Here is a 12,673-nt window from a genome sequence, read left to right as displayed (position 1 = left end):
ACAAAGTTTGGTGTTTCTAATAGAAACTTGTGTCAGTGTGCTCTGTTGTCACTGAAAAAAATGTGCCAGTCTCAGTGCCTTGATAAAATCTGTCTGGGCAGCTTAGATGGTCATTTCTGTGCTTTTTTTTTTTTTGACAAATCTGATTTCTACCCCCACTTACTTGATTTTCCTTATGGCAAATTTCTGACATCCATAGTTCAGAGTTTTCAGCCTGCTACTTTGTTGAGTTCTGGAATGTATCCATTTGAGAGATCAGAATGATTGTATTTGCCCTTAGATACACAGAGTCTGAAGCTGATCTTTTCAGGAAAGCTTATTTCTGTCTTGAAAATCTGATTAAGATAATGGTGCTTAATTGTTTTTTCTGTCTCATCTTTCCCTTGGGGAGTTATAAAACATATCAATAAACAATACAACGTGCTAATATGTACTTCAGTTCATAGTTGTTGCTGTGATGTTACATACTTAGTTATCAAGTCCTTGTGCCTTTTGAGCAAGTTATTTTATAGTAGTAGGATCTTAATCAAATAGCCATAAACCACAAAGTATAAGGTACTTACGTTTGAGCATCTGTTAAAATCATGTATTTCATGTGATTTCAGTAGAGCTGTGGTAAGGTGATTATGATGGAAAAATCCATTCATTCCCCTACTCCCCAGTGGCCTGTTACTAAAGATGGTTAAACGTTTTGTCTGACTTGGTCATGAACTGGATAAAGAACATGTGCATGATCCGTATGCTGCATCAGCAGCAAGACAGATAGCTTCTCTGGCTGATAAGTTCTTCTTCTCTCTCAAATATATTTATTTTCATTCCAAGCCTTGCAGGTATATGTTTTATATATAATAATATATAAGATAATGCAGGTCTGAAAGATATGGGTGAAAGCTTGATACAGGCAATATTTTTTTGGTATTTTCTTTGTAATTAGAAGTGTCTGTTTCTATTTTACTGTTTATTAGAAGCATTTTAAATAGCTAGCACTTTGATTAAAGCTGATGGGTGAGTGCCAGTCTACACACAGTGACCATGATGTGAAGCTTTCTAGCTTGTGTCTCCACTGTAGAAACTAGGTGCACTTCCCAGGTCCCTGGGGGAGTGCGCTTCTTGGCCGGTTTAGAATGAGATGCAGGGAAGGAAGCACAATGTGGAAGGCAGTCCTAGCACAGCGTGTATTATAGCCCAATCTGGATGACAGAGAAATGAAGACTATGGAGAGTACATGCTCCTCTCTTTAAATGTGGCTCTGGAGTTTGTGCAAGGCAGAAAAGCCAGGCAGTCACTGGGGGCAGTAATAATTCATACAAAAATGTACTTCATCCAGATGTGTGCAGTGTTTGTAACAGCAACTATAGGTGTTACATCACCCATATTGCAGTAGCTCAGTACAGTGTGCCTTCAGCTAGCTCACCAAGCACTTGTTGCCTGTGGCCTTCCATCCTATTCACCACTGTGCACCTGATTGTGTTTGCAATAAACTGCTGTGATTACATGAAAGGAAGACTCTTCATCTCAGCTGAGGACAGAACAGCAGCTATAAATGGAAATTTGAAAACAGTTCAAAATTACACACATTATGCCTGGATATTTGATATTAATAAATAATTTCAACTCAATGCTGATGGACGTGAGCTTTTATTGACTTCCCTGAGTCTTGGTACTTAATTTTCAAAATTAATGGAAAAGATATTTTAAAAGCCAGTAAATACAAGTATTTCTATTCAGAGCATCAAGGAAGTTTTTGTTGTATATTCTTTACTTACTGATAGATGTTCATTGTCTTGTGAGACAGTTATTTTTGAAAGGCCCTGTTAGAAGGGAGAAAGATTGGTGTTCATGATTGCATAACTGCAAGAAAAAGTGGTGACCCAAAGAGAAGTCTTGAAAACACTGTGTGCTTTCTTGGAATCCTGGAAATACGGGGTGCAAGTGGGCTGAATTTTAAATAGATCTAAAATAATTCTGGGAGGGTGACTGGAATGTGATTCCTTGAAAAACAGGCCTTGGTCATCAAAGCTGATTCTTTGTTGAGGTAATAGAACATCTCATCAGTTTGTTGTTGTTTTTTTTTTTTAATGAGTTGGAGGCATAAATTAACTATTAGACTAATTGTCTAGTTACAGTGTGTTTCTCTGAGTGTTCAGCTTATGTAAAAAAAAAATAAAATTACTGTTTTTATATATATTTCAGGAAGGAGAAGAAATACATAGATGAATGCTGGAAAAATGTCAATGTTGGGGACTTCATCCGGCTGTCACGTAATGAAATTGTTCCTGCTGACATGGTGCTGTTGTATTCTAGTGACCTGGATGGGATCTGTTACATTGAAACAGCAGGCCTTGATGGAGAAACCAATCTAAAGCAGAGGCAGGTGGTGAGAGGGTATTCAGAGCAGGTGATAATTCTGCATTTTTAGTAGTGTAAGAAAGTTGACATGACAGATACGCAACTAAAAAACTCAACTCAGCCCTCTAGACTGCCTAATACTTGGTAGCTCAGCAATCCCCATCTGAATATAAAATAACTAGGTAATGTAGTTCTAATTTGTTGCACAAGTTATTTTGGAGCAAATCTTTGCATGTTCCCTTAGCCCAGAGAAAGAGATTTTCTTCAAGTAGTGCAAGCCAGTAAAAATAACTGTTCAGGTAAATGTCAGAAGTCATTTAGGGTGTATATTATGTCGTAAGTGAGAAACTGGAAGTTTTAGAAGGGAATTCTGTGCCACATAAAGACCTGGAGAGGAGCAGATATTCTCTCTTTCACCTAATTTTCATATTGTAAATGCGTTTTTAGCTCCTATTCTAGTCCTCCAAGGATTTATAAAAGCTTTGAAACTCTCAGAATTTTTCTGCTACAAGCCTACTGTGAACAACATGAAATGAATAATTTCTCCTTTTCAAGTCGAGCATCAGTAGGTCTCAGAGGGTTTGTACATGCCATGTAGTGATGGGAAATCAGTGGATCTATACTTTTCAACCCTGGAAGCCACATGGTTAAGGCTTTATAAGTAATTCAGAAAGGCCTTTTCAGATACTGAAGAGATGACTGCCATTGTTTTAATACCAGACAAATAAACTTATAATTTAGAATTATACCTAGCAGAAAAAATGCTGGAGGCTGACAAAGAGAAGATGATACTGAAAGAGTGAAGAATCCTGTAATTTCTGCACCTTCAGCACACGTGGTACTGAGTTCTGCTGCTCAGACACCATGATGAAAACAACAGCAGGGAAACTCAGTGCTCTTAAGAGCAGACTCTTTAGTCCTCTGGAGATAAAATTACCTGAACTGCCTCTGAATTGTCAGCAGAAGTGAGGAAGTGGAGTACCTTGTGCATTAAGTCTCCCCTGTACTTAGCAAGTATGGTAATAGCAAAGGCATGATATAGTATCTATGAACAAAATTCTTATACTCTCACAGTGACCTGCATTTTTTTGATTTTTCTTGATTTAACCTTAAAACAGTAAGGCAGAAAGGACTGTTTGATCTTTCTGCATATACGTATCCTTACATGGGGCAAAATTCAAATGGTTTTACAGGCTTACATCACACTGATGGCACTGATCTTGTACCGACTGCTGCTACCTGCTCTCAGTCTCACTCAAGAAAGAGACTGTTTTCTCTGTTTCCAGAAACTTGCACTGAAAAACTAGGAAGAATCATACTGTCAAAAAAAAAGTGACAATTCCTTCAACACTGAAGACTGCTCAATTTTGTTCCCTAATGCAAAAACAAAACAAAAGTCATTGTAGGGTCTTCTCATGCAGACTGCATAGTTTCTAAAATGTGGAGCTATGGTCAGCTTCACAGACCTCTAGTGCCCTGCCAGCTGAGTTTCAGCCAGAGGCTTTGTCCTTATAAACTCCAGCTGAATAAGACTCTGGCTGTGCTGTGTAAAAGGCTGACTGCCTTACCTCTTCATTTCTTAAGCCCTGAAGAATAGGAATGAACTACATAAAATTAAAGAACATCTGAAGAAAAGGACTAAAAAGGTTTAACCTGTTGCCAAAGGTGTTCTGCTCTGCTTCTTTGTGACTAAGTAGAAACATAATGAAAAACAAATCATGCGAGGAGCAGCTAAGGGAACTGGGGTTGTTTAGTCTGAAGAAAAGGAGGCTGAGGGGAGACCTCATCGCCCTCTACAACTACCTGAGAGGAGGTTGTAGTGAGATGGGTGTTCATCTCTTCTCCCCAGTAAATAATGACAGGACTAGAGGAAATGGCATGAAGTTGCACAAAGGAAGGTTCAGATTGGTCATTAGGAAGAATTTCTATACTGAAAGAGTGGTCAGGCACTGGAATGGGCTGCCCAGGGAGGTGGTGGGGTCACCATCTTTGGGAGGTATTCAAGAAACCTGTAGATGTGGCAACTCAGGGCATGCTCTAGTGGATGAGGTGGTGGGGTTTTTTGTGGGTGTTTTTAAATGGGGTGTGTGGTTTGTTGTTTTTTTGGGGTTGCTTTTGTTTGTTTGTGTGGGGTTTTTTGTGTTGATGGTTGACCGTTGTGTTGTCGGTGATCTCGGAGGTCCTTTCCAACCATGACGATTCTGTGATTCTATGCACTTCTACTCTTTAAGAATAGCCCTTTCTTTGGTACTGGTAAAGCTCAAACATCATTTAAAAAATCTACCTGTTTTCTTTTCATTAGCACAGGTAGCATCCTGGTCATAGTATTGGAAACAGTATCTGTTGGGAAGAAGGTCTGCTTGCAGAGAAGACAGTGCCTCTTCTTTTTTTCCCTTATCATGAAAAAAACAACTATGGCAACTCTCTGCTTTCAGATGTTCTTATTGTAATTTTTTTTCCTCTTCCCCACTCTGCCATTCATTTTCTCCTCTCCAGTGTTCTCAAAATACCAGCAATTCAACTTACACTTGCCAGGGTTTGCTATTTATTAGGAAGTCCATCCATGGTGTCTAAGTCTGATTTATGCTGGGTAGCAGATCATCAGCACCACCAGCAGCTTACAGTTTCAAAGCTAAATTGTTAGATAGTAATATATGAACCTATGACTTTATGATGTTTTTAAGTTCCATTATATTTGTCTGTGTTCTGTGGGAGTTTTCTTCTGTTACTTTAGGTCTCTGAAATTGATCCAGAAAAGTTTTCTAGCAGAATAGAGTGTGAAAGTCCTAACAATGACCTCAGTCACTTCCAAGGCTTTGTGTAAGTAGGCTTGGTGGCTCTTGAAACTACTGTCATTTTCAGAGATCTTGTAATGTTTGCTGTGACAATATGCATACAAGTCAGTTTGCACCACTGAATTTCTGAGTGTGGCCCAACAGATGGAGCTTCCAGAAGGGCTTGGTTGTGAACTGGGAAAGCCCACTAGTACTTTTGATTTTCTGTTTCATATTTTTTATATCTTAGATCAGGCTGTTTTGCAATTTGTATTCTGTATTTGAAATACCTGTTATAAATCTACTCTTAATAGCATGTGGTATGTACATTATTTGTTCTGGACCATGGCCTGATTGGACAAGCTGCATTGCTCAGAATTTTAAGTGGGAAGGACTGGCTTGCTCTTCTACTCTGATTTCATTTGTGTAACCATCAGTGACTTGATTTTTGACCTGTCTCTATTTTTTCTTCTTATGGGTTTATGATTTGCTATAGACAGTAGGAAAGCAAAATGCTGTTTCATGGAGTGGCTGATTTTCAGTTTTTGGGAGTTAAAATGTCTGTGTTCTTCCCTGTGGGCACTGATACATTAGAAATTTGAAAAGAAAAATATATATAAATCTTATTCTCTGAGCAAACACTGACAGGCTGTGGGCGTACCTCTACTGAAAGTATGCCACAGGAGTAAAACTGCTCACAGTATATTTAAAATGGGATTTTATATTTTGTTTGAATTTTTTCTGATGTTGGCAATCCAAGTAGAAGTCTTAGGCTTTCAGACTTCTAGTTTTTGTCTTGAGCTCTTTTCAACAAGGTTGCCTACTTCTCATATGACAGCTGGCAAATGCTAGGCTTGTAAACTGAAGAAGGTTTTAATACAGTGCCTACATGCCTGGTTTTTCAAAGGTGATCTGCATGCATGTTACTCCATGTGTTTGAAAAGTCTGGTCAGTAATGTCCGAATGGCAGTCAGTGACTAGTAGCTTCCTTGGGAAATCTGCTCCCTCATGTTTTTGCAAAGCCTGACTTATAATTTCAGGAATTACAGCTGAAGTAATATCTTGATTTTTTTTCAGTGAGCATTCAAACAAGGATCGAGTGGGCCTCAGCAAGGAAAACTTACTGCTCCGAGGATGCACAGTAAGAAACACAGAAGCTGTTGTAGGCATAGTGGTATATGCAGGTTAGTGAACCACCCTGGCTTTCACAGATTGGTTTCCAAACAAGATGGAGTTATGTGCCCATAGAAACAGTATCATACAAAGGGAGATTAGGAGAATAAAAGCTTGAATCCAACAGAAGGCCCCTTTAGCTAAAACTGTTAGGAATGCATATCTGAATTTGGTTTGTTTCTATTTTAACATTGAAAAGAGTGGGTATTTGTGGGAGCCAGCTTTGTTCCTTGTGAGCAGGTCCTTGTCCTCAACTGTTAGTTGCAATGGTAAAGCCAGGGTTTGAAATTGGCATGGAGATGCATGGCTTGCTTGGTATTTTTTTCTGGTCTAAAACTGCACCTAGTGCTGTTCTTCAGTGTTCTGTATCAGAGGGCAGAGGTTTTTAAGTCGATCAGTGTGATGTATTCAGCCAGATAGTTGTAACACAGGTGCAGGATTTTGTAGAAAATACCAGAAATAATATAGACTATGTCGAGAATAAGATTATTTCTATAAGAAGGAATATTGTTGACAGTATAAAAGTTGGTATGTACACGACAGACTTTATTTTTAGGACAGAATTCATATATTGTAGTTAATTTGCTCATATTTAAAATCTCTCTTCAAATATTAGTTAACAGAAGGTTCCATTCCACAGAGCTTTAGAAGTATAAAGCACGTCTGGTTCTGATACCTGTTGTTAGAGAATTTCAACCTATGTTGTGGTTACAGGTCATGAAACCAAAGCAATGCTGAATAACAGTGGCCCTCATTACAAACGCAGTAAATTGGAAAGAAAAGTGAACACTGATATTCTTTGGTGCGTTCTGCTTCTAATTTTCATGTGTTTAACAGGTGCAATAGGTAAGTGAGAACCACCAGGCTCACACTATTTTCCTCTCTCAGCCTACAGTGCTACAATTTACTGTTTTATTTTGAGTTTTATTCACTTTTGAGCCTAGCTCAAAAACAGCCTTTATCCATGTGTAGTTCCCTAGCAGTTGAGGATGCTGCCAGGTTTTATTTCATATTGTCATGTTTAATCTGGAGTGTGTCAAGAAGTATGTTCCTGGTGCAAGTTCTTAGGTTTGGAACCTGTTTCTACAATTAATTTCTCTTTTCTCTCACTAATTGCTCTGCAAAACTCCTGCTTTCTCTAAGGATTTTTCAGGTAACATAAGGTGCATACACAGCATTGTGGGGAGAGGCCTAGTGTGACCAGAGCTGCAAATACTTGATATTTTAGGGATTGATTAAATAGTGAGCTTGAGTCAATCTAAACAGACCAACTTTTATGACAAATAAAAAATATGTTTAAGACATGTTTTTAAAAAAAACTTCTTCAGGATACACTTAATGATGATGACCTGGTGTTCACAGATAAACTGAAACCTGGACAAGCAAGGATAATACAAGTGTAGTTAGTTCTTCTTTAGTTCTCAGATACGCTGTGTAGATGCGCTGTTGCTAGAAATGAATGTAAGTTATGCACTGATACTTAATTTTAATGGGGTTTCTGTTGAGGAAAAACTCAAGAGAGAAAATGGTAGTTTGGAAAGAATTGCAGAGTATACCAGCTAACTACAAGGACCTGAGCTGAGATACACTTTACATACAACTGACTCACTTTACCTTGTTCTTGTTTTCAAGGGCATGGACTTTGGTTAAGTAGGTATTCAGAAATACCATTTTTTAACATCCCTGAGCCAGATGGCAAATCAATTCCTCCAACATTAGCTGGGTTCAATATGTTCTGGACGATGATCATTTTATTACAGGTAACTTTGGCCTGCTTTGAACATGGGTCATATATGAGATCTCATTTATATCTTTGAAGTAACTCTTCGGATTCAGTAGAGCTACTTCATGTTTCTAACAAGCCAAAGAGTTTGGTTGTATTTAATCCCCATGTTTTATTTTGGTAGGTCTTGATCCCGATTTCTCTCTACGTTTCAATTGAAATTGTCAAACTGGGACAAATTTATTTAATACAGAATGACATTGATTTTTACCATGAGAAAACAGACTCAACCATTCAGTGTCGAGCACTGAATATTGCTGAAGACCTTGGCCAGATTCAGTATATCTTATCTGACAAGACTGGAACCCTCACTGAAAATAAGATGGTTTTTCGGAGGTGCAGCATTGCAGGACAGGAGTATTGCCATGAGGAAAATGGTAAGGCACCAAACCTGTGTGCACAGTGGGTCATTTTTCTCTTCTCAGAGAAGTTAAATGTTTTGATAGGGATCTGGTGAACTTCCATGAGGTTTGTGTGGCATTACACACTCAGGGAAGGTGTGAATTCAGACTAATTCTACTAATAGCCATGTATCTTTCCACATTATTTTGATCCCTTCATATATAGTGTGTAAAGAAAGCAATTCCTCATGGAAAGGGTGATTGGACATTGGAATGGACTGCCCAGGGAAGTGGTGGAGTCACCACCCCTGGAGATGTTTAAGGAAGGACTGGTTGTGGCACTTAGTGCCATGGTCTAGCCCATGTGGTGGTGTTAGGTCATAGGTTGGACTTGATGATCTCAGAGGTCTTTTCCAGCTTCGATGATTCTGTGCAAGATCAAAGGTGAGAAGGCCAAGTGCCGGGTCCTGCACTTGGGCCACAACAACCCCAGGCAACGCTACAGGCTTGGAGAAGTGTGGCTGGAAAGTATCTGGTGGAAAAGGACCTGGGGGTTCTAATTGACAAGCAGCTGAATATGAGCCAGCAGTGTGCCCAGGTGGCCAAGAAAGCCAATGGCATCCTGGCTTGTATTAGAAATAGTGTGACCAGCAGAAGCAGAGGGGTGATTATCCCCCTGTCCTCAGCACTGGTGAGGCCACACCTGGAGTATTGCATCCAGTTTTGGGCACCTCAATTCAAGAGAGGTATCGAGGTGCTGGACCAAGCACAGAGGAGGGCAACGAAGATGGTGAAGGGCCTAGAGAATAAATCTTATGAAGAACGCTTGAAGGAGCTGGGAATGTTTAGTTTGAGAAAGAGGAGGCTGAGGGGAGACCTGATCAGTCTCTACAACTATCTGAAAGTTCATTGTAGAGAGGTTGGTGCTGGTCTCTTTTCACAGGTAATTAGCGACAGAACAAGAGGGAATGGCTTCAAGCTGCAACAGGGGAGGTTTAGACTGGACATTAGGAAGCATTTTTTTCACCGAAAGAGTGGTTAGACACTGGAATAGGCTGCTCAGGGAAGTGGTTGAGTCACTATCCCTGGATGTGTTTGAGTCATTTGGATGTGGTGTTGGTGGATATGGTTTAGAAGAGAACTTTGTAGAGCAGGGATGATGGTTGGACTCAGTGATCCCAAGGGTCTTTTCCAATCTGAATAGTTCTATGAGTCTATGAAGCATAGCTGTGATTAAACCCAGCTTTGTGGTTTTGATGGTTTTGCTGCCAGATAGATCTGCTCTCAACTGTGAGTGAAAGGCACACCCTGCTGGCCACAGCAATGAATCAGTTCAGCCCTTTTGAGATAGGAGCAGATGGTTGCAAACCCTTTCTACAGTAATTTTGCACATATTTTGAAAATTTAGTGGTACAGGTGCCCAGGTGCTTCTTTGGCTTTGCATAATTATACTGGGAAGGATGAAAACTGAAGTGAGAAGAAAAATTTTTAAGTTTTGAATTTGGTGAATGAACAGCTTAAATAAAAAGCAGAAAATATTTTCAGAGCATTTCTGAAATGAAGGAAAAGCATTTCAGAAGAGATAAACCAAAGAGTAGTGTGAATGGTGTAGCTGTGGCTGGTCTGGGTCTCATTGTGCCAGGGAAAGGATGTCTACCATGTCCTTCTGCTAGTAGATCACTAAGAGTTTCCTTCAAAAAATATTAGTGTGTTTATTATGTTCATAATTATTTCCTGCTGTGCCCTGTCTTTTATGTGGAGATTAATCATGTGCTTCTTCCTAACAACTCTAGAAATTGTGGGAGCCCTGAAAATCAGTTTGAAAAATGTTGGAGGTCCTGTATTTTAGTCCTGTTTTACATTTGTTCAGTTGCAGTATAATCCTCCATAAAGGTGCTCCCATGCACTGTTCTGTCTGAAGTAAGATGTGCCTCTTGGATCAGGGCAACAGAGCAGTGAGGTGGCATAAGAGGTCCCACATATGTTACTCAAGACAAAGAACTCAGGCTTCTTAACAACCTGGAAGCATAGTGCAATGGCCAATTGCTGTCCAAACCTGCCTCTACAAGCATTTACTAAGTCACTGTTGCGGCTGTCTGATAAAAGGTGCCAATACCACACGTGGAATGTTATATTTAGTAGTTGTGGAGAGCCAACAGTTGTGTTCTCACTTCTCTTTTTTTAAAAATCAACGTTAACATCAGGGAGATGTCCTGCCAAGGAAGGTGTAAGCTCTGGTTTCTCTACTTTCCTTGGGCTCATCAGAATGGCAGGATGAGGGACAAGAGGCTTTCATTTATGTCCCAGAAAGAGAAGATGACAGGAAATAAGGAGAACCTAAAAGACTAGAAAATCCGGTAGCTTATTGCCTGAGCTTAGGTAAGCTCCTGCACTTTGTCTAGGAGAAAAAGAACTCATACGTGACATAATAAACCTATTTCTATCTCATTTTGAGCACCAAAGCTGGGGACTCTGAACTGCGGATAGGATTCCCACTCACATAAAACAGAATAATATCCCACTTTTTACTTCTTTCCTGTACAGTAACTGCTACTTTAAATAAGAAAAAAAAAGGGAATTAGTGGTGTTGCAAGAGATAACTATATGTTAATATATTTATTTTTCCTAGGATGCCATTGTTTGTATTCACACTTTAATGAAATAAATAGGCAGTGCACAGCTCTCGGAACAGGTTGTCCATAGATGACGACATTGAACTGCTGGTGTTTGCTCATTGCATGGTATTTTCACAGTGGCAGGTAAAAGCTTGAAAGCTGTATAGTGTGCAGTGATCCAGTCCTGTTTGGGTTGATACTTCAGCCTCTTGCATGTGGTCAAACACTGTCCCAGAAGTCCAGTGCAAACACTTGGGTATGTTCTCTACAGGCACATAATAGCAAAGGCATGTTTTCCTTTGCTACAGAGGTCCTTTACACCATTCATCTTCCTGTCTGGATTTGTGAGGCACAGAACTGCATTTGTGTCTTTGGTGCAAAGGAGTTAGACATGTCAATACAAAGTTTTATTATTGAAAGCTGATTTTCAGTTCAATACTTAGAAAATCTGTATGTGTGTGGGAGGTGGTTGGTGTCCAGTACAGAAATTATAAATACAGTTTCAGTGAGCTCCTGCTAGAAGCTGTTCTTGTCAAGCCATTGTCATACATAAAATGAATAGGCTAGAAAATATATTGGGAAGTAATCTAGTAATTTTATATCTGGAAGTAATTTTGCTGGCCTGAGGCAGAATTGTTGCTATAATTCTTTATTGTTTATTGCTTGTTTGTTTCTTCAAGACCACCAGTGAAGTCCAGTTCACTGCTTTCTCAGGCATTCTGTTCTAGTATGTCACGTCTTCTCTGACCAAGTTTTGCTGATACCTAGATTGAGTCTGTCTTGTCACAATATAGGAGGGGTCTTCCAGTACCTTCAGTGTGCACATAAAACAGGCTATTTCTTTTCTCTATGTGATCACCCTTCATGTACTTGAAGACTATTATTTGGCTCACATCAATGTGATATTCTGGAGGCTGTGTAACTCCAAATTATTTTGCTGTTTCCTTGAAGCTCATGTTGGTTAGAACCCTGATCATTCTTTCTCCTTCTTCTGGTTTCACTGCTTTGGAGTGGAGCAATACTGTGGAGTATTGCTTTTGAAGTGCAGTGTCCCAAACAGTAAGTCAGTGTGATGACTTGTTACGGGTTTTATTTTTCATAAACAGTGGATTGTTCTTAACTATATACTAAATTCCTTACTTTAAATATTTGTTTGCCTTCAGGCAGTGTTTTATGCAAGTTTATTTTTGCTCACAGAACAGTAATTTTGTTTCCCTTTCTGTAGCAAAGAGGTTGGAATCCTATCAAGAGATGGATTCGGAGGATGAGGATTCAGCTGATGATCAGCATGGCTCTTTGACCCAAATGTCAAAATGGCAGGAGCACAACTGCAGAGCAGGGAATGAACCTTTGAAAAGAAAGTCTTTGAATCAGTTGTCTGGTAGTTGCCCTGCATTAGGAAGGGAAGATGGAGCCAGTGATGTTCCCCACTCAGGACATGTTGCTTTCAGCAGCCCCATCGTAAGTAAAAGCTCTTTGTTTTGATACTGAATTTCTAAAGTAATTAATGAAGGAGTATTCTTTTCACCCTCATTTGATCAGAATGCTTGTAATATAAGAAATACTTTCTATGTTCCGTCAAAAACAGAGCCTCTCATGATTGTTTGCCTGCTTCGTGTTTGCAGCTTACATTACAGA

General features: G+C 39.5%; 1 protein-coding gene across 7 annotated transcripts in view; it reads left to right on the top strand.

Annotated features, from left to right (window-relative positions):
- ATP10D (ATPase phospholipid transporting 10D (putative)) overlaps positions 1-12,673 on the top strand; it is a 45,533-nt gene that overhangs the window by 12,425 nt on the left and 20,435 nt on the right. For 6 of the 7 annotated variants that reach the window (XR_007889332.1, XR_007889333.1, XM_051617629.1 and 3 more), the window contains exons 4-10: positions 2,194-2,398; positions 5,084-5,169; positions 6,201-6,307; positions 7,011-7,142; positions 7,929-8,056; positions 8,204-8,456; positions 12,261-12,496. Coding sequence is in view for 5 of the 7 variants with exons in the window: in XM_051617629.1 (XP_051473589.1) it covers positions 2,194-2,398; positions 5,084-5,169; positions 6,201-6,307; positions 7,011-7,142; positions 7,929-8,056; positions 8,204-8,456; positions 12,261-12,496 (1,147 nt within the window). In the remaining 2 variants the exon portion in view is untranslated. The remainder of the gene's footprint in view (positions 1-2,193; positions 2,399-5,083; positions 5,170-6,200; positions 6,308-7,010; positions 7,143-7,928; positions 8,057-8,203; positions 8,457-12,260; positions 12,497-12,673) is intronic. The other variant, XM_051617631.1, reaches the window with a different exon arrangement.

The sequence above is a fragment of the Apus apus genome, chromosome 4 (genome assembly GCF_020740795.1).
Source record: "Apus apus isolate bApuApu2 chromosome 4, bApuApu2.pri.cur, whole genome shotgun sequence".
Taxonomy (NCBI): Eukaryota; Metazoa; Chordata; class Aves; order Apodiformes; family Apodidae; genus Apus; species Apus apus.
Note: the sequence above shows the minus strand (reverse complement) of the source record. Positions and strands in the feature narration are given on the sequence as shown.